This window comes from Pyrgilauda ruficollis, unplaced genomic scaffold, assembly GCF_017590135.1.
Source record: "Pyrgilauda ruficollis isolate IOZ18807 unplaced genomic scaffold, ASM1759013v1 scaffold12, whole genome shotgun sequence".
Lineage (NCBI taxonomy): Eukaryota > Metazoa > Chordata > Aves > Passeriformes > Passeridae > Pyrgilauda > Pyrgilauda ruficollis.
In genome coordinates this window covers 16,144,636-16,168,088 of record NW_024510321.1, presented here as the reverse complement: position 1 = coordinate 16,168,088, position 23,453 = coordinate 16,144,636, and the positions used below count along the sequence as shown (strand labels likewise).

At 36.6% G+C, this 23,453-nt stretch overlaps 1 protein-coding gene across 1 annotated transcript in view; it reads right to left on the bottom strand.

The window, feature by feature from the left end:
- The window catches only part of DNAJC1 (DnaJ heat shock protein family (Hsp40) member C1), a 107,602-nt gene that overhangs the window by 18,640 nt on the left and 65,509 nt on the right, over window positions 1-23,453 (bottom strand). The window contains exon 8 of the mRNA XM_041489343.1: window positions 22,641-22,807. Within this exon, the coding sequence (XP_041345277.1) occupies window positions 22,641-22,807 (167 nt within the window). The remainder of the gene's footprint in view (window positions 1-22,640; window positions 22,808-23,453) is intronic.

Below are 23,453 nucleotides of genomic sequence, written 5' to 3'. Positions count from 1 at the left end.
TGTTTTTTTTTGTTTTTTGTTTTTTGTTTTGTTTTTTGTTTTTTTCCCCCCAGAAAATCCGCTCTCAACAGCAAAAGCTGTAAAGGAGCTTTTGTGAATTTGCAATTCCTCAGCAACAGTTAATTGTGTCTTTAGATGCAACAGCGCCTACTGTGATCCAAGTACTACAAGCAGCTACGAGGGTGGTCATGGTGTGAATGTATTCTCCCTGTTCTAATCTGTAGCCAACTGTAACTGCAAGAGTCAAATGAATGCATAAACATACTGCTTTGTCACCTAAAACCATGTGTGTCCAATATTACTGAAACACTGGGCCAAATTTCATCTCTACAGTAAAGCAATGGAAGACACCACATGGTGAGGGGACAGCTGTTGTTACTACACAAGCATTCAGATTTTGCATCCAAAAAGCCCCATTCTGGGATTAATTCCCCATACTGAATACAAAATTAAAAGTACAGAGTTATGGTCTAAAGTCTTTAAAATGAAAATAAGCTACAAGTGTAGATACAAAAAATTCATAGCATTCCCATAAATAATAATCCTTAAGCATGATTTATTGTACATAGCTGGCAATATTGAGGGATTAGTTCACCCAAAGCGCCATGCACTTTCTATAGAAAAGAAATATGAATGCGGTTTATTGTTCAGCATCACTCTTACATGGGCATCTGCACTTGGCAATTCCATCCCACCTCTTTCAGCATGACAGCTTTACACTATTAGGATTTTTTAAAATATGAGCAACACTATTTTCAATTACATTAAAAGCAAGTTTTTAGACAACAAAGCATTTCTTATCAAGATAAGTCTGACTCATTTAATCCTGTTAATAAGTATAAAACTATATGTGTTTTTATTGATAAAATGGGAAAGTGGTTGGTATTTGAGAGTTTTTAAGGAAACTTGCGGAGTAATTTACAGTACCTTGACATTGAAATAATTTTATTTTTCTGGATTAAACTTTACCTTTCTATAATTTCTTCCTGTCATCAATATACTGTATATTCTGTATAATTACATATATATATATATATGTGTGTGTGTGTGTGTGTGTATACATATACACACACACGTCTAATTTAAAATCACTGTTGTATTTTGTATACGTATTTACATATTTTATATATATGTATTTATATATTTTATTTATTTTGTATAATGTTTCAATCTATTTAGAACTTTGTGCTACACTTCATTTAATTTTGGTGATTCACTGATTTGGAGCACATCTAGTCCATGATCTTGCAAATAAAGCATGCGGCAGCATCTGTTTAAAAATACCTGTACAAACATTTTTAGACCAAGGGTCCGAGTAAAACTGTGGACAATTCTGCAAATCAGAAAACATTTAACCTACAAGATGGTGGTGTTTTGGTCCAGTAACTAAGGAACAGAATGTGAAAGTTTTCTGATTTAATTTTTTGCTCATAATGTCTTATTTTTATTACAATAATCTTCTACATTGTTACAATTTCTTGCTTTACCTACAAGAAGTCTGAAGTCAGTCTTGCTTTATTTAGTCTAATACACATTTGGCATTGTGATTTTGCTGTTGCTGAACACAAAGGGTCTTGTTTCAGTTCTAAAGATCTGTTGTGAAGCTCTCAAGATCAGCTAGAACTGATCATATTCAAAGCCACATGTTCATATATAACCCTTTGGTCCTTCAAAGCTCTTACTCACATCCAGCTCTCACTAGTACTGTTTTTATTAGGTGAGCCAACAAAAACAAAGACAGCTATGCTGTTTCAGAGCAATGGTCAGAGCAGGTCAGTAAGCACATCATTTGTGCTCAGGGAGTGCAGCAGCAGAAAACTTTGTGATAACAAGAAAGATTATGTTTATCATTCATTCTTTTCAGTCCCACCCTGCTCTGAAAAAACAGTGACCATATGCACAAACAGGAGTTGGATGAAGACAAGCATACAGGTTACCTACCATCCCCCTAATATTCTCCCAACTCCAATTATTTTCATCTCAAGCAATTTCTCTAGCCCGATATATTTTATCTATTTAGATTTATTTCAATTAATCTCTTTTTCGGGTTTTTCCAGTTTCCCGTGAAACTATGTAAACTTTCTGGATTTGCAACATCATGTTCATGAGGAGCTGCACATATCTGCTACTCACTAAACAAGAACTCAGCTTATTTTGTGTTTGAACCTGGCTCCCACTAGCTTCGATGACATCTGGCTCTTGGCTTTCAGAGAGTCACCTCCAAATAGTCTGCATCTACTGACTTCCATGTCACTTACAAATTTGTTCAAAACACTCCTCAAGAGTATTCCTCTGTGAGTTTTCTCTTTCTGGCTAGAGAGTTCTGATCTACTCAGCTGTAAAGCCATGTTACACATAATACTTCCCAGGATGCCTTTTTCTAAACCACCTGCAATTCCATTGTAACCAACCTCTTTGAAATGAGGTACCAAACTGCACAGAGCAGGATTAACCATAAATTAACAGTGGAATAAGGATTCTTCTGTTTTGCTCTCTATTATTTTCTTAATAATTTATAAAAATTTGCATTGGTTTTGGCATGGTCCTGAGCTGACATTCTCAATGAAGCCAGCACTGATAACTCCTCAAGGATCAAGGTCAGCTCAGAGCTCATCATCTTGTGCATGAAATTTAGAAGTCATCCACTGCATCGATCTTTGCATCACTTTGTATTTATATGCTGGGAAACTTTTCTGCTGCTTTGTTGCCCAAGCAGTCAAACTCCTAAGATCACTCTGCAGTTCTTCAGTGTTTGCTCTCATGTTCACTGTTCCACACAATACACATTGATAAACTTTCTCACCTAAAGAATCATCTTTTTACCATATTACCATCTTCACTATATGAATACATTTAACAGCAAAATTCCTAACAGAAATTCAGCCAAACTGCACTGCTAACCTTGCCCTATTGAAAGAGGTATTTATTTCTACCCTCCATTTCCCACCTTTTAATTAATTATTTGCCTGGGAAATTAATTAATTTCTCTCATTCCATGACTGTTTTCTTTCCTTAGAAACCTATGAGCCTTGTTAAATCCTTCTGGAAAATCAAGCAGAGACTATCAATTAGATCACCTCCCCGCATATTTGTTAACTTTTCTGTGAAGCACAAAGGGTTTAAGGCAGGACTTCCCATTATAGAAGCAATGTTCAGGACTCCCTGCAGGTCATATTTACCTGATGCTCACGAATTCTTCTCTTTGTATCAGTTTTTTGTTAGTTTTCTCTAAAGAGCTGTTGAAAGTACAGGTCTGTAAATGTCCCTGAATTCCACTGACAACTTAATAAACATGCAGAATGACACCTTTGCCATTTCAGTCCCTAGGCACCCACGAATATAAACAGTTACTTGAATTATTTAATCCTTAAATTTTCTTTGAACTCTGTGTTGCACATCCTCTGGTCCCAGTAACTTAAATAATTTAATCTTAAACAATGTATTACAGAGGTTCAAAAGAACATTCATTTTAGATTTTTTTCAAAGCAACTACATGTAAACATGAAGATATAAGTAACTGTCTTTTCTTATAAAGTTGTCAAAATAATAACCTAATCATAACCATTTTTTGTTTATACTATTCCTCAAACAGGAATGCCTTTGGCATTAAAAGCATTAAAATGTTAAACAATATACATAAGTAGACAAGATCTCTTAGAGAAGAGCGAGAACTTCAGAACAGAAGCAAGAAGTTTCATCTGCCTCAGTCTCAGGTCTTCTACCACATGCAGAAACAAATGTTTGAGGACAGAGATTCTTCCCTTCCTCACAGCTGTCCCCGACATGGATTAGTGATTTCCTAAGCATGAAGTTGAATCCATTTTGCTTAAAAAGCCAATGATGAAGTTGTCCACTCTCGACATCCCGTATCTGCTCTAAACCAACACAATAAGCTGGCTTTCTACACATTCAGTTTCTCACTTCTTACCATACCCTGCTGCCTTTTAATTTCTCTGTCCCATATATTTCTGCTGTGCTCTACAGCTTCAGATATAATATAGGAGGAAGAAGGAAAAAAACCCCACATTAAATAATGAAACCCACCAAAACCCCCACTACCAGGAAGCCATTTACTTTCTAAACCCACAGCTGAAGGGAGTCCATATGAAAAGATAGTACCCCTTGGAGAGATTTTTTAGACTTTGCCTGTTTGAGCATGAGGATTTCACAGACATTTCCATTAGTGGTGCCCTGAATAACTCTGTTACCCCTTGCAATTCACTGCACTATAGATAATTTCCAGCACTGAACAGATCCTTGCAGATTTATATGAAACTCCTCTAGTGACACCTGGCAATAACAAAAATGTATCTGTTTCCTGTTCTTGACAAGCATTACTCTAAAGATTTTCCTTTCCATCTTAACATTACTTTGTAACTATAAGAAGTCTTGCTGACAGAACCTGTCAAAACCTTTATGAAATCCAAGTGCATTGTAAAGCTCTAATAGTAAGGCATAACTTTTCTTTAAATTCACACTGACTTCTTACTATTGTTTTTAAATTGGCACTCCGAATAGTACCATTCATTTCATAACTTCAAAAAATTACCCAGTATGGAATTCATGCTAACCAGTCTGTACTTCCCAGAATCCTCAAGCAAGCTCAAAAATTGGTATCCTATTTCTACCTTTCATTTCAAGGCTCATTTAAGTAATTGCTAAAATATTAACAGCAGTATTAAATGGATTTGATATTAGAGTTATTTTCAGGTCAGTGAATGGTGAAGACCATTGTTCCAAGCAATTTGTTATTTATCATCCTCAGATGAACACTTCAGTCTAAAACATTCCCTTCCCACTTGTCTTCAATACATGATGTCAAAAGTCTCTAAAACTTTCTTGTAATAAAAATGGGTGAAAAGGACTTTTGGCCCTAGCATCTTCTAGAAACTGCTTTATATTTTGGTAATCCAGTATTTCATCTAAATCCTTGATAGCATTCCTTTCTCTATTTCTTGGGAAAAAAAAAAAGTCTAATTTTTTTTCTTGGTCTTACCTTAATCTGGATTTGCATAAGCCTTTCCCTTTTTGAAGCTCCTCACCAAACTGACCCCCCAAAGCAGCTATCTTCACTTTTTAGTCTGAGACAAGAATAACCTAATCCCAGTAAAATGGTTATATTTGTGATTCTTCCTCTGGGTACCATATTAATTATTCAAAATGTTGACAATTTTGTTTTACCTTCAAGCTATATGTTAACCCACCCTAACTGCACGTCAATAGATGATCTGTAAGCACTGAAACAAACAAAACAAAAAAAACGAATCCCCACATCCAAAAAACCAAAATCCAAATTCAACTCTGAGAGTTTAAGCATATTACAAACCAAAATGCAAGTATGTCCATAAACATATAATGCCAATACAACAGATCCCATATATTTTTGGGAAAACAAAATGAGTTGCCACCTATTCAGAAACAACAACTAAAGTATTTATTCACAAGTACACTTCACATCTAATGCAGGTCAAAAAGTAATTACTATTCAGCTCTCATTCCTAAGAATTGTCTCTCTCTCTCTCGATATATATATATATAGCTCCACATGTATCTTATTCATTACAGCTTCCTGCTGAGGTTAAGACATTCTCCCACCACCACCTTCAGCAGTATTATTTGGTGCTGCCAGGATATTCCTAGATTTGGAATAAGCCATACCTTAAGACTGAAGAATTTGTTTTCAAAAAGACAGACAAAAATCAGGGGAAGAGGAGGAGAATTACATTTTTTAAATTTATGACTATATTCAGAAAGTTGCAGATGCTTGAAAAACAGTATTAATCCGTCATCTTACAGAAAAGGTGGCAAACAGACTTGAAAAAGAAGCACAAGATGTGCTGTACACTCACAAGATGAGTGCTATTATTCTACATTCATTCCAACATCTTTGCCTTTCACTTCTAGCCACTGGCCTTTCTCTGTCTTCCTCCCACACCAAGCAAACCCTTAATAACAAATACTTTCTCCCATAAAGGTCCCTCTCCAAGTATCAGTAGATACCATTTCCAACCCTTCAGTAATTCCTAGATTTTCTTTATATCTGTTTTACACCTTTTTAAATGTAAATCTCTAAATGACAAAAACCCATTCAGAGCTGATTTTCCTTCCCCTTTCCTACTCATTATTTATTCCTACTTCAAGAATTCAGAGCCAAGAGGAGTTTTTAATACTGACTTTAAAAATGCTCCAGTTCTTCATCAATGATCTGTAGAGGAAGGCACAGCTAAAGCAGTAATTCTTAGGTTTTGCAGAACAAGAATACCTCAAAAACAATTTTATATTACTTTAATAAAAATATTTTCTTGTCAATAGAGCTGAAAGTGCTCAAAAAAATGACTTGTTAATGCCTAGTCATTGATATGAAGTAATCTGGTTAAAGCTACATCACCTTGTAAAAACAGGGGATGTAAAAGAATGAAAACACTTAGCATTTAATTACAAAAATCTTTAGAAATATGACAGAAAAAGAGAGACTTTTTTTATCAGCTGGCTGTGGGCAGAATTTTGATGGTCAAGGCATCTTCTCTGAAAGGAGGTGAGGGGCTGCCCTGTGTTGGGCACTGCAGACCCACTGCAGGACACAGCTGAGCCCATGAGCCAAGCTGGTGGCATCTCTGGGAACATTTGGTGGGACTGTATTCAGGAATGGGCAAATACACCTGTGGAATACACCATGCTGCAGCCTGTGGAGGACCCACTGGAGCAGGAAAAAGTGTGAGAAGGAAGGAGTGACAAAGAGGAACTGTTACAGCCTGACCAAACGCTCCCTACCCCAACCCTCTGGGCCACTGGGACCAGGGAGGAGGGAGAAGAATTGGGAAAGGAGTGAAGCTGAGCCTTTGACTTCAAGGGGAGTGGGAGACAGGTGTTCTAGGTTTTGTCTTGATTTCCCACAATCCAACTGTATTTTACCTGGCAAGTAAATTACATTTTCCCCAAGTCAAGTCTGTTTTGTCTGTGCCACCAATGGATTACTTGATCTCTCTTTACCTCAACCCATGAGCTTTTTCATCTTATTTTCTCAGCCAGTTGTGTTGAGAATAAGGAGTGAAAGAGTGGCTGGGTAAGGACCTGGCAGGCAGCCTCAGTACGCCCACTGGAGAATTATGAAGTACCAAAATAAATGGTTTGTATCTAGGAGAAGTTCTGGAGAAGAAGGTTTTGGTGATATCCCCTTAAAACTACAGCACCTACAATTGCTGCTGTTGGTTGCAACAGCACAAATACCAGATTTTAAATAAAACTCTCCTTTACTTTTTTTAAGTAAAACTATCTCCGTAAGAAATAAATGCAAAAAAAATTATTATTTATTGAGATAACCTAACAAACTGGTTGAATCTCCTATACCAACTAATGATAAGTTTAATAAAAAATTACTCCCTCAGTGATTTAGGTGATTCTGAAAAAAAAAAATTATTGACTTTTTTTTCCTTTTTTATTTTTTTTACTACCTTATAAAAAAGGAAAATCTTCCAGGGATGTCTACATCCTAAAAATGTTATTTTCACCCCTTTCAAGTGGCAGAATATACTGGTTGACTTCACTTAAATGCTGAAGCCCTTTCATGATCACAAAAGTTCAAAGAAATTACAGATAAAAATTACAATTCTATAAAACACAGACAAAATGAGCACGTATGAAAAGGACACACAACCAAAAAAGAAGTTGCTAGACCATAAATGTCTTCATTTAAAGTTAGAGAACAATTACTCCTTACACAGTCCTCAAATAGTATCAGAAGCCTAAATGAACTAATGAATTTTCTACCCCTGGTTTTCTTCAATTAGAGATGTTTAGAAGAATCACTTCTATTTCAGTTTTACTTGATCAGGAAGATACAAGACATCACTTTTATCTGATGAATAAGATGTTTCTCTCAGAATGCTTTCTTAAAGTCAATTAAAACTGACATCACCCTGGAATTGTTTGAGTGAGACTAGGATTAAAGTCCAGGAGTAAATACACATCACTTAATACAGTACAGAACTGCAAAGTAGCTGTGGTTGCAAGGCACCTCTGGAGGTCATCTGGTCCAACATTTGGCTCAAGCAGGTTCACTAGAGCCAGCTACAATGGATCATGACCAGACAGTTTTTTAATATCTGTCTCCAAGGAGGGAGACTCCACAACCTCTCTGGGCTACCTATGCCAGTGGTCTGCCACTCTCACAATAAGAGAGCATTCCTCATGTTCAGAAAGACACTCACATTTACAACCACTCTTGTATCCTGAGCCACAAAGCCCTTACAACAGTGGCATTTGGGTGAAGCTGCAAGTTATTTATCAATTAGGACACTGTTAAGAAAAATAAAATGTTTTTCAAAGTTATACTTCTTAAAATTCTACAGTTGTCTTACATTGTATTCTTTCTCCTTTCTTAAGCAGATCCACCAGTCATGATGACACCGCTGTTTCAAGACACTAAGTTATGAGGTTGGGACTGGAACTGAAAGACTGTTCTGGTTCTGGCCAGAACAGGGTTAATTTTTGCAGTAGCCAGAAGGAAGCACGGTTAGGACCCACAGGTTGTTCTATACCACCTCATGTCATCTTCTGGGGACTGGAGAAGGGCTCCCTTATGGGTGACAGGGCAGAGGTCAGGTATTGTCAGGGGTTTCTGTGGGATTTGAGCAATGACACGTGAATCGTTCACCTTTTCCTGTAAACTGTCATTACTACTGTTGCTGTTCTTTCTCATTGCTGTTTCCAGTAATTTGTTCCTATCTCAACTCGTCATCTTTTTATTTTTTGTGCCTCCAACTCTCCTCTGCAGCCCATCACAGGAGAGAGGGAGTGACCAAGTAGCAGCACATAGTTTGGAGTGTTTCTGAGAACCCTAAATTGGGAAATAGGATTCCAAACACACAGCACTGTTCTGTGATATCCTCTCCAGCAACAGTCTCTTTAAATGATATTAAGAGCCCTTCTTGGTAGTGAAGCTGCTGTGTCCTCACCACAGCATCTAACTGAGGTTCATGGCAATACCTGGACTTGTGTAACAGAAGGAAATACAACTAGATGTCTTAAGGTTCATTTCAGTCCTGATAAAATTTTTCATGAAACAGGATTGAACTCCAGAAAAAATGATACTCTAAAATTCTGGTTCTTTGCAAAGACCAGCATATCTTAAGAACTTTATGAATCTGGTAACATAATTGGGATGGCATTAAATAAAGTGCATGATACTTTCAATTTATTCATAAGCTGGAAACTCATCAACTGCAAGTGATACAGAAACAGGTTTACTGGTAGACGGGTCACTAAAAACTTCCACTGCTATTCAGACATCAAAACCACAGAAGGTACTACCAAATGGATGAAATAAGGTCCTTCCAGAAACACAGAATCTCACCTGAGAAAATAAAACATCTTTTTAGGCCAGGTTTTGTTTTGCTTAATCAGAGTTTTCTGATTACGTTCACACCCCTACAGCCAGTAACCTGAACAGAACAGAATTACACATCACAGAAGAGGGACATGAGCACTTGGCTTATTATTTACCTGAAGTTTATTCTGGACATTAGAAAATGCTTCAATATGATTTTCAGCACGCTAAAAGGACCTAGAGGGTTCAGAGGGGAAAGAAAATCTTAATCCATTCTGGTAAGGACCTTGTTCCATAGCAAATTCTCTCTGGCATTAACAAAAATGTGTTAACTAGCTGTTCGAAGTGCATCAACTCACAAACATATTTCTTTTTAAAAAGAAGGAGCTAAAGCCAAAGAAATAAAGCATCTGTCTCTAGCAATACACACCTGAAAAAGGCCACTGCTCTACAATGTAATTTTTCACACTTCAGGTTCTACCAGGCTTTGTACTTAACACAAATCTTTCTCTAACCTATAGCTGTTAACATGACCAAGTACATGCATGGATGTTTCAAATACCAATCTATATTACCAAAAAGCAATCTGAGTATTCCTTCTATTAAATAGATAGTTTTAAAAACATGAAAAGTAATTTGAATTCCAAGATATTTTTATGGCTTTTGAAATTAAATTGTTCCATCATATTTACAAAATGCCCAGGTAATTCTGTCTTTTTCTTTTTGTCATTACAGCAAAGCATGAGGGGGAAAAGGTTACTTCTTGCCACATTTTCAAAATCAAATCTACTTTTGCATCACGCATGCCAGAGGAAAAATGTCACAATTAAATGGTTCATAAGTATAACACTAAAATTACTATTTAAGTCAATGTAATTGAACAGAAATTAAAATGTAGTTTTTAATTGCATATTACAACTTAAATGGTAGCACTTAGCAGAAAGTGTTAACTCATTTATTTTTTAATTGTTAGCTGCTTCAAGGCAATTGTTTTAATGCAGAAAAAAGTGAGAAGCTCTTCAGTAAATTTGATTGTAGGACACTCAGGCATGTAGATCAAATAAAATATAGGCTGAATAGGTAATTAGGTTTGGCCTGTGATACATTAATGTGGAGACAAATTCTAAAAGAAAGAGAATGAATGTTTTTCATTTCATTCTCTCTCAAACACCACTCTATTTGGATTCTTAAATGCAGTTTGAAAAGTATTTCCATTCGATAGAAAACATGAAATTGAAAATCTTCTATAGTACATAGGTCAATGAATTCTCCAGGAGAATTTTGTAAATTTCATAAACTTCAGTAAGTGAAGGGTAATAAGTAAGTAATAGGGTAATAAGTCTCAACAGATTGCATGTGACAACTTATTTCATAATTACTTGACACATTAAAAATCTTTAGCCATGCTAAATTCACTGGAGAAGACAAGCCCAAGGGCATGCACATACATTAAAGCATATGATTAGTCCTTACTTTTAAGGAGTGTTTTTCCTTGCAAGGTTATTATTTGACTCACAAAAGTGTCAAATATTTTACAGCATCAGGCTGTATACTCTTCTTTTATCAACTTCAGTACAACATGGCATGTTATGGGCATTCTGAAAACATTAACATATGGTATTTAAAAACCATTCAATACACTAAACTGTCCTGTGATGGTGTCATAATGAACAAGATACTATTACACGGCTAATCCTGCTGACTTCTCTGCAGTGCAGTCCTCTTCTCCCTCTTCTATCCTTTGTCCAGCTTTTCTCTCAGGCTTCCTGGCACAATTTATCATAAGATAAAGATCTTATCACAATAACATTTGGATTTGTTTGGTTTTCTGGTATTTTTACATTGTTCTGCTGCTGGCAACATATTTCTCCTACCTTTATTCATCTTAAATAGCTTATCCAAAATCAGGGGGCTTTTTGTGTCCCTTGACTTCCTTCAAATATAGTTTTAACTGTCTCCTTCTGAAGTATTTCACCACCACAGATAATGTCTAAATAATGTTCTTACTTTCACACAAAACGCAACTAAATTCTTCTACTAGCAGTGCTATCTTGCTCTAATGCCCTAAACTAGCCTGAATATTCTGATCTCTTAATTTGTAACTCAAATGCAGGAGGTGCTTTGCATCCCCAAAGTGTGTAGACATACTATGGAATCCAGTACTATATGACTCAGGTCTATCAGTATGCTAAATCCCAAAGGAAAAATTCAGCACCCTTCTACAAAGGGACAAGATATCCAAAGATCTGTGGCAACAAACTCAAACAGAGCACTGCCAAAAACCTCCCAAAATTCAAAATTGTTAATTGTCATGAAATACATGTAATTGAGAATAAGGGAAACACTAGTAAAACTAGTTAAAACATATAAACAGTGAACCTGACTATCAAATTCCCAAATGTAACCACAAAGTTTGGGCTAATTAAAAATCAAAGCTAGCCTTTTTTTCATACGCATACATCTTCCTTCCTATAATTTGTGGCCACTTGAAAATGTACCATTAACATCAGTCTCATTGTTCCTGAACTCACTTTCTCATACCAGGCAAGTTTTCCAACCAAGGACAATAGAAAAAAAAGTCCAAGGCAGTGATATATTGCAGTACTGGTATATATATCCAATCATTGAGACCAGTATCATCATAAAAACCTGAAACGCACTCATAGTGTAGAAGTTACAAACCTAGATCCTCTACTGATATATTTTCTTTCTAGACCTATTCCAAACCAGATTTCCAGTGTGAATTACAAATATCACTGAGTAAATAGTAAAAATGGAAGTGTTATGTATTCCATGTTCATGTTTGTATGTTTCTTAAAAAAAAACCAAACCCAAGCACACAGTTTACTTTATGTTTAAAAACAAGACCACTAGGACAACTCTGGATGGTCAGAATGCTGACGTTCCCTAAAAGAGGTTTGTGTAAAACCTGATGCTATACAACACATCACGTAAATGCACACTGTAAATGCATGCTTATTTCTTGAAAGTCTGGGGACTGCAAAAAACCACAAGGTTTCCAATGTACTTAATTGCAAATGATGCAAGAACATCCACTCCTTCACAATTTGCATCTTAAGTCACTGTATTTAAAAAAAAATCTGCATTTTGGAAATTGCAGAAAATCCCATCAATACAATAAACTAACCTCACTACAGTGTACCATTTCTCATACTGTGCCAACTTGAAGAGTGCTCTCCTCTTTTGCAGTTTTGGGTAAGTAATATATTATTGAGCAGCATTTTATAAGAATGGTTATGAACACAACTCCTAGTCCTTTAAATGGAATGCAATTGCATGCATGCTCAAGTGTGCTGAACTGAGAGTTTGAAGACTAAAGGTGATCTTTTCAAGACTGCATCCTGCCTGACAAAACCCATACAGAAAATGGCTAATTAACTGGATTGAGATTCTCCTAAAATTCTGAAGTGACAAAAAGTTTATGTCAGAAGCATTAAATTGCTCCTTAGCAAGGCAGGATTATATACTTATCTTTACAATGACAACAAAAGCCAAACACCTCTCCCACTGTTCAGTTTATTTTTAGTGATTGGAGTTTACCATAGATTATATTTTCTGGGTAACTTCTATAAATAAATCTGACCAAACCTCACTATAGTCATGGCCCCAGGAAGAAAAGGAAAGGAAAGCAGCAGCACTATATACTGTGAAAGAAGGTAAGATGCTGAATCTAACCAGTTTTTAATTGGTTTGTCTGGAAAATATGATATAGAAACATCACTATGGATTTACACTTATGAATTAAAACTGGATTTATTTGAAGCTAACTTCCTTCTCCAACTTAAAGATAGCTAAAATCATATGAAGAAAAGTAAGTATTTTGCAACAGTTTGCACTTTTCAAATTCATGTTAAAAAGCCAAAAAGAGCAGCAGTGAATTGAACTACAGAAGTCAGTGCTATAAATTGCAAATTCTTTCTGATCCCTAAGTTGTGGAACCTGTGAAAATCCCATTTCAGGGATATTTAACATCCTTGCCTCTCATTTGTTGCCAAAATTGTGATGATACAAGGATTGTTGAATTATTCTCTCCTTTCTCTTGGATGGGCAGGCAAATGGGGCAAGGTCACAGTGATTAACCAGCTTTCACATCTTCTTCCAGGTCCTACCCCTGATATTTGCAGTTACTCCCTTCTGCTTCTTTACTCTTCCTTTTGTAGTTGAGATAGGAGTGACTTTGTTTTGGGAAGTGAGTGAGGGAACTCTACCTAGGAAACTAGGATGTCCAGCACCCCTTGACTCCAACTGGGCTAAATCAGAGCAATCCCATCAGATGTTTTTCTACATCTCTCCCAGGCTGAGAGGAAAACAAAACTGGTGCAACAAAAACTATTAATTACAAAACCACTGCACAATTTCTTGCAAATGTATGTAAAATGGATATGACCTTCAGGGCAGAAGAGACACGGACAATGACTAAAGTCAGATCTTCAAGGATTGACTGGGCAAGATCAATTTCCAGTTTTTCCTCACAGGAATGAGGTTTCTCTTCTGTCAATTACCATGTTTTTCTGTGATAAATAACTACTATGTCAATCTCAGAAGTGCAACAGGACTCGAGACCTGAGGTAGATTAACAAGTCCAACCAGAGCTAAAAAAGTCAATGTAAAAAATTATACAGCCCTAGCCTGGACTTAAGCAGGTGCCTGAACTGAGATTATAGTACTGCCAGTGCACAAACAGGGTTGCATTTTAAAAATGCTGTGTGTTTTCCCCCACAGGTTAGTACTTTGCACAACTGACTGGAGCTCTTTGGTAGTTTTCAACTGACAGACTCAAAAAACTGAGGACTACATACAGAAAGTACATGTGTGAAACTAGTCAGATTGAATTATGGCAGCAAGTCACATCAATCACTTCTTCTGGAACATAGATTCAAGTTGGAAAACTACTGAAAGCTAAAATTTGACACCACAACATCTATAGCAGGGTGTTGAAATCAGTGTATTACTCTTCTTGTCTGTACAAGACAAGAACCCATGCTACTATATTTAATTAGAAGGGAAGTTTAAAAACTCAATCAAAATCAGGAAATATCAGGCAAATGTCAACTGTATGGCCTTAATTCAACACATATGCATGGCTGATTTATGTTTTTAACTAGTGCATAAGTGTTTATATAACACATTGTTACTATCTTTAGGAAATGTCCTTAGGGAAATATATATTTTGGCTCTTTGTTTCCTTTGCAATCTAGACTGAATTTTGGTTGTGCTGTGAAACATACCATGTCCAAACCCCCTTCTTTTTTCTGACTGTCACATAAAATAATTTCTCAATATAACTTAGATAAATTTTAATATTATCTTTAAATGTTCACAGCATGACTTTCTTGCCTGCAGTTTTAGCTAGCCTGAGCATGGTATATTTGAAAGCAGGATATTATTGAATTATCTATATTCTAACAACACACCATTACTTTCTATAAATACATGAATAAATAAAGAAATAAAGTTTCCTATGCTTTGTTAACTGAACCTAACTAAAGGTCAAAGAGAGAAAGGTAAAAAAAGAAAATAAATAAATTACACATACTTACATAGCAGCTATTCAGTTTATTTTTATTCACAGTCTTTACATATTCATGACCTATTTCAGGCAAAACTCTAACTCTTGCTTTAATACTTACTACTTGAGGCATTTGTCTCAGTCATAAAAATTATTTTCTCTGAATCCAATGCTAGGAGAAATTAATTACTTCATTACGTGTTTACAAATACAATTTGTTCTTTGATGTATAACATTGACAGAACCAACTTGAGATGCTAGTTAAAGAATATATCATCATCCTATCATTTTATTCTTCCTTAAGAAAACCTAAGGACTGAAAAGCCTTGCATGTTTAATACTGCAGATTAAATTAGATTCTTGACCCTAATGATTTGATATTCACTGCTCAAAATCAGACAAGCCTTATTCTAGATTTAAATATATGGGTCATCCTCTCCAGGGAAAACTCAGTAATTAAAAATTGTATTTTTTAGAATCACACTTATTCTCTCCTTAAAGCTACTCAAGTCCAAAGTAAAGTACATAGAGGCTTAAATACTCAAGACAGAAGCCTGAAAAGAAGGTTATTGTCTGCATTTAAGGAAAGATGACTCAAGGAGTACATAAAAGTAAATAAATTTACTGTGTCTAAACAAAATAAAAACTACACCAACTGGATAGAAATATGCTAAATATACTAATTTCCTAGAAATACAGTGCTCTGGTTCAACAGTCACATAAAGAAACAAACAAATTACCCAGAAAACAAACAAAAACCTGGCTGTCAGTTATAGTGCTTGAAAAAAATCTTTCTGGTTTTCTTCTGTTCATTGGGCTGAGTTGGTGGCTAGCAAAGAGGAAAAGAAAGAGGAATAGAATAACTAATATGTAATTACATAAACAATTTAGAATAACCAAGGCGTCAAGCTGTTTATTGGTATATCCTGTTCTCTACATCACCAACATAAAGCGTAACAAAAGGATGCCTTCTCCACACACTCCCTAGGTGCCAGGGAAGGTCATGGAGCAGATCCTGTTGCATGCCATCATACATGCAGGACAACCAGGCCCAGCCAGCACAGGTTTGTGAAAGGCAGCTCCTGCTTGACTGACCCGATCTCCTCTCCTGTGATAAGATGACCCACTTAGTGGATGGGTGACAGGCTGTGGATGTGCCTACCCAGACTTCAGGAAAGCCTTTGCCACCATTTCCCACAGCATCTCCTGCAGGAACTGGCTGCTCACGGCCTGGCCGGGTGCTCTGTTGGATGGGTAGGAAACTGTTGCCATGGCCGGGCCCAGAGGCTGTTGGTGAATGGAATTCCATCCAGCAGTGCTCCCCAGGGCTCAGTGCTGGCACCAGTTGTGTTTAATATCTTTATCAAGGATCCACATGAGGGCATCCAGGGCACCCTCAGTCAGGCTGCAGACACACCGGGCTGGGTGGGAGTGTTGAGCTGCTGGAGGGCAGGAAGGCTCTGCAGGGGGAGCTGGACAGGCTGCACTGATGGGAGAGGCCAGAGCTCTGAGGTTCAACAAGGCCAAGTGCCTGGGCCTGCTCCTGCCCTTGGCTCACAACAACCCCTGCAGCTACAGGCTGGGGCAGAGCGGCTGGAAAGATGCCTGCAGGAAAAGGTGCTGGGGGTGCTGGTCAACAGCAGCTGAACATGAGCCTGAGAGTGCCCAGGTGGCCAAGAGGCCAATGGCATCCTGGCCTGGAGCAGCAATGCAGTGGCCAGCAGGACCAGGGCAGTGACCATAACCCTGTACTCAGCACTGGTGAGGCTACACCTTGAGTTCTGCATTCAGTTCTGGACCCCTCAATTCCAAAAGGACATTGAGGTGCTGGAGAGAGTCCAGAGAAAGGAAATGGAGCTAGTGAAAAGTCTGGAGCACAAGTCTGATGAGGAGAAGCTGAGGGAGCTGGGGATGTTTAGCTTGGAGGAAAGGAAGCTCAGGGTAGATGAGATAACAAGCACTAGGACAAGAGGAAATGGCCTCAAATTGCATCAGAGGAGTTTTAGATTGGATACTAGGAAAAATTTCTTCACTAAAAGAGTGGTCATGTATTGGAACAGACTACGCAGGGAAGCAGTGTAATCACTGGTCTTTGAAGTTTTCTAAAGACTCACAGATGTGGCACTTAGATGTGGCTTAGTGGTGAACATGGTCGTGCTGAGATGGACTTGATGATCTTGAGAGGTCTTTTCAAACCTAAATGATTCTATCATTGTAACTTATCAATATTTCATCACTAGAATTTTGTTGCACAGAAGAAAAATACATTGTTCCATACCTGTCCACTGACCTTGGACAGGAACCAAAGAAAACAGGTAGGTTTAAACAATTATTTTTAAAAGCATGTGTGTAATTTTTCATTAATAGTAATAACACTAATGTAAATATGCCAACTGCAGGAGTATCCTATGTAACATAAACTGTAGAGTTTTTTTTAACATGCAAACCCCAATATTCTGCTCAGGCTGAGTCTGCAATTTTTGCAGTGACACTAAGCAAAAACAACCCCAGGAAAAGTCTGAACTCTTAACACTTTCAGTAACACTCTAATGCAGATTTTATTTTTTTTAAATGAAGCATTTTTTCAGTAATACTACATTTTTAAGAGTTTGGTAATAGAATACTGAGATTTTCACCTCAGGGTTACTAAATTCAATATGGCCCAGATCAATAGCAACTCAAAGTCATCACCATCTGATGAGAATTTGGAGCTCAGGTTAAAATGTATTATGAACTTAGACTACTCCAGTGAATAGCTTCATAACTGACACTAACGTGTATGGTTGCTGGCAGTCTCAATACAGAGCCTTAAATTCACCGGGAACACAGAGAGATTTACTTTCTGGGGCTACAGCCATCCTTCTGAGTCAGGATTAAGGCCCAGTACCTCGCACTATGAGGCATCTCAGACTGTTAGCTGCTTATTTGTACCTGTCCCAAGAATAAAAGAGCATTAGAACCCAGACACACTTTTCAAGCAGCAGATTTGCTTCACTGCTTAGAAAGAGAATATAAATTATTTCAAAACTAGATGACCTCAGGCTGCACACCAGAACAGAAAAACCCTTCCCCACAAACACCAATTTATTAAAACATCTGGTTTACACAGCACCTTAATCCTGCTAAAATACAAACTGCCTGCTTAAGAAATTAACATTTTTTAAAAGCCTGGAAACTGTATTCAGGTAATCTATCATATGACATCTGATTAGAACAAGAACCACATTATATGCTACTAATGAAAAAGCATACTCAAATTTCAAAGCAGGACAGATGTGGGAAGATCCAAGGCAGAAGAGAGCAGGTGGCAGGCTAGTTGGCAATCACAAAATATACAAGGTTATAAAATGACTAAGACTTAATTGTCAAATTTATACATTTTAAGCTAACAAAATAGTAATTTCGTATTTGTATAGCACTTTGCCTTTTAATGTTAGAAAGCAGAGAGATCTCTTCTGTACATTTAAAGTTACATCACTGTTCCACAGCCAGCTTTCAAATAAAATCTTCATGATTAAAAAGCTCACTCAGTTATCAGTATCCTATATCTGAAACACAGTGCTTTGATGGCCCAGGCTGAGAAAAACAAAAGCACAAAATGCATTTTAACCAGAAAGGAGCTCAGCACCAGAATGATCACAGTCTACAGTTCAATAATTAAGAAAAAAAATGATAACTACCATGTTTCCAGCATCTACAATAACCTGTGTAAAAACAATGCTTATGTATAAAAGTGTACTTATATATTATACAAAAGTATACTTAATAAAAGTATACTTATGTATACTTTTATTTCAAAGTACTTTTAATCATCTTAATTTAAAGATTAACAGTTTATCACATGCAAGAGATGTATGCTCTGTGCACAGAAAGTTTTTACTACTCCTGCTTTACTAAAATCAAATGAGGTGCTCCTCCAATATCAAAAACACCCAAATGCCAAGAAGTGTGGCAGATAACATGAAAAACAAAAATAATGAGAAACATCATTTTCTCTCCACACATCTGGTCCAGCTGGAAGGGATCGGGCACTGTCTTTCTCCACCTTTATCTCCTCTTTACAGAGCAAGCAAATATCAAAAGGTCAAAAGTATTCACCAGTCATTGAGACAGAACTTGGAACTCTATGTTCATAGATGAATGAGTGAAATAATGATATGAAATGGAGATTCCAGTGGAGACGATGAGGAATTTGTAAACCAAAAGGAATTATAATCCTGGTCCCACTGAAGGCAATGATAAATCTCCCAATGATTTCTTAAGGGCCAAGATTTTCATGCAACAACAATATTCTTCACATAAGTAATGAACTCTCATGAAAACAACATGTGTTACAAATCACATAAAATCAAATCAGAACAAAGTATGAGGGAAATCCCACTGAGAGAAATGATTCATCCATAGCATGATTCCAAAAACAGTGAAGACATATACTCTTGCATGAATATTTGCAGAAATGACTGAACAAGATCAGATATAACAAAATATGTCCTCTAAGAAGTTCCTTTTCTTTCTTCCACCTCCACATAATAGGTTGCTCAACAGGGAAGTAAAGGGTTAAATGGTTATTAACTAGTAGCTTAACAACACATTCAGGCTACAAAACACTACATCTCAAAGGAAGTCCATTCCCTCTAAATTTCCCTTAATTACTAATAAGCATACATAGAACAAGTTTTCCTGTCACCTTTCAGCAAGATACAGGAAAAAAAAAATCAGAGCTAAATAAAGATCTCAACAACCTGTCAGATCTTGCAGACCTCCTTTTCAGAAACAGCGCACCAACATTCAGTGACAAAACACGAAGAATCTTAGAAATAAACTTTCTTTGCTTGTTTTGCTTTGAAGAGCTTTGTTGATCAGCATGAGAAGAAGCTTTTAGCAATTCCTCCCAGGTTCTTAGTCATATGCAGTTTGCATGAACAGTATAGGCAGCACCGTATGAATATGCAATTTAGTCCTAGGTAAGTATATGATTTCCTATATAGCAAAAAAAAAAAACCCTCTCTAGAGTCCCATTACTGCATTTCCATGCTCTCAAATACAACTGAGTCAGCTCCATTTCCAATAGATCGAGTTCAAGAAGAGGATAGATGGAAAGGTTTCATAAATGATATAGGTAACATGCTCTTGGTATGTGCCTCCATCTACATGTGTTCCCAAATCTGAATTTAAGCATCCTGGCTGCAAAGCAAATTGAGTATTTCTTTCTCTCTGAATTTATGAAAGGTAGTAAGTCATAATAAATTATTGTAATTTTACCTAAAACAAAACTGGAATGGACTGGAAAAGCATTGTATCCCATTATTTCCACACAGCCCCCCCTTTTCTGTGATCTAAAATTCCAATTATTTCATCTTCCCTCATAAATATGATTTTCTAAATTTATTTTTACTTTTCACCTAGTCTTTCTGTTAAGTATTTTTTTTAAAGTAAAATTAAAACTATACAAAAAAGTTACTAAAGGTGGATGGATCACTGCTACACAGAAATACACAAAAATTATCTCTCTTTTCTGCAGTACTGATATTATCTATCTCCCAATAGCTTTCTTTCTTTTATTATTTAATTTAATTTTCAGTTCTAACTAAAGAGTAACAACATGGTAAGACTAGCTCCTTATGGACATACGCTCAGTGTATTCTGAAATTTGGGCAGAAGAATAACTTTACAATGCTATAAGCATGTCTTCATCCAGCTACGTAACCTTATGAAAAAAAAAGGGAAAACATTCCTCTTTCTCCTTCCCTTGGTAGAACCTAAGAAGGAAGCTCTTCTCTACAGCCTATTCTTTATCTACTTCAATACTTAAATCTTATGGAAGCAGTAATAAAAAAGAAAAAAATCATAAGGAAAAAAAGAACTCAAAGTATTCAAAAAGAATAAATCAACCTAAGAACTGAACATAATCTAATCTTTCTATCAAATTAGGCACTTTGCACCGTACAGCATTTCCAAAACACTAGTTCTTGGATTATAGGCACCTCTAAAGTACACATATCAACAGTGCAGAGCAGTTGATGAGCAACATTAAATTACTGTAATTGTCTACACTTGGGATGCCAATAGCAGGGAAAACAACTCCACTTCTTACTCCTGGAAGGATGACAAAGCAATGTACTACTTTATCAAGCTACTTTGATGTTGTCTGGTACATAGTCCACAACCCTGAGGTACCACAGAAGACAAAGGAAAAAAGAAGCTAATAGGCTTCCTTATAAGTGAAGAATGACAATCCCAAGAAAAGATCTGATAGCAAAATGATTTATGACAGAGTAACTTTTTCCTAAAGCAAGCAGAACTGAGAGATGGACGTTACACACCACTTGGTTTCACGTCCATGCTAGAGGCAGAAAAGGGATGCTGACCCAGTTCACATCCATGATGTGATGAACAATATGTATTTCTAAAATAGAAAATGTGTCAAGTGACAGTTAGGAACAATTCACTTCTGGTACAATCATTTTCCCAGTGAGCTTATTACAAATCATATGACACAGCCCTTCTCCTGTTAGATACAAATGGCTCCTATAGGCTTCTGGAGCCAGTGACATACATTCTCCATTTCTTTTTGCAGTTCATAAATCTGTTTTCCTCCACAACTGTATTAAATGTTGATGTTGTACTGTGATAACATATTAGCTGTCAAGCAAAGGAAGCAGAACTCATCACAGTCTGTTCAGGTCAAACACTTTACCTAGACAGCATACCTACACACTGCCTGGTTGTCCCTAAAATGTTAACCCTTTTTGTAACAGAATTATTTTTAAAAGACACTAATTTATCAAAGCAATAAGATGCAATACTGAACATCCAGATGAAAGTGCAGAAAACCAAGTCAGTTCTGTTGAAGACATCTGGAAGGACCTACAACCAGTTCTCCTAGCAGCGTCTCTGAAGACAACTTCTATATATTTTGTTAGGAGGTATAAATTTATAGATGGAATAGGCCCAGTCTTATTACATTTCTGCATTTTCATGGAAAATCAAAGACAGACTCAGTTTCTGTCAGAGGGGAAGATGAGTTTGGGGATCTAGATGATCAAGCATGCAACCAACCCAGCTTTGCTTCAAACACACCCTTCTCACCTGTTTTCCAAGGAAGGCAGATTTTCAAGACAGCGTACTAATTTACAACGTTTCTTCTCAGTTCCAACGTGAAGATTATACATTTTCAAGCTAGTATGATTAATAAAATTTACCAGAACACAATTATACTAACTGCCACTAGGAACCCTTATCTCTGAGTAGAGAGAACCTTAACAATAGGCGTAAACTGAATTGCTAGAACTGTTCCATCCATCAGATAAAATGCACAAAGTATGTAATCGGTTCTACAATCACAAGACAATATATCTGCATACTACAAAGGCTCCCTCTTTTTCCTTCGCTTTTCTTTTAACAGAGAAAAAATTATATTTGCTAGCAAAATGTTATTAACTGCAATTAAGAGAAAGAACCAAGCCTCATACAACTTGACAGCATTATGTTCTACTAATTTCTAGTGAATAAGAATAGTATTTATATTAGAAACCATAGAGAGCTTTCATGTGGCTTAATCAACGACATCTTATTATAACAACATTTCCAGTATCATTACACAAATTACACTGAACATTAATATAATTCTTTCTCTTATATCTCTGTCAGACAATTAATATGTCTCTACACTTTAATGGTATATGAATATTGTGGTAATATACATACAATATTCTGTTTTCCTGAGAGGCAAGTAAATGAATCAACATTTAAAATATATAACAACATGAAAGATTTTGAACCTACCTTCTTTTTCTGGGTTCTGTTCTTGCCTCCCAACCAATCATCCATCTGCTCCTCAATCTCTTCAATTGAAGCTCCATGATCATAAGATGGTATATACACACTTGATTCCAGGGCTGTGTATACAGGGAATTCCAATTTTGGTTTCTTGACTTTAGGCTTCCTCTCCTCTATACAAAAGTAAAGCAGAAGAAAAAGTAATGCTACTAGTACTGCAGGCATGCATAATTCAGAAGCAAGTTTAGCTCCCCATCTCTTAATCCTATCTTAAAATTTCCACTGAGGAAGTGCCTTTAATTTATTTGTTAAAAAGAGAATCAGAATTTTGCATAATAATTTTATTTTTATTAGAAGTGAATAGCAATGCACCCACTTAGCCCCTCTTCCATCTGAACTATGCCAGAAAGGGCCAGGTGAGTTAGCTCTTGTTACTGCTACACCACTTGGCAAAGAAGATTAGTACAGGCAAAAGCAGAGGAGCTGTTAAAAGATTCTGAAGCCCAGCCAGCTTCAGAGAAATTGGCAATGGCAGAAAGGTGAATTTTAGACAAATCTGTACCACTTTGTGGTCAGCTATGCTAAGTAGAAGCTTCTGAGCCAAGAGATGGCTTCTCTACGGTCAGATTTCTCCAACCACAAATAGCTCTGTTCTAGCACTTACACATTTAGGAAGATTTAGATGTTGGACCTCATTTCTAACACTCATTACTGTTTTCTGCTCTTTCTGCCCTTCAGATGGTATTAAATGGGAGTAGCAAACTCATGGGAAAGAAAGGAAGAAAGAATCACAATACCTAAACCTCAGCATCTAAAAAT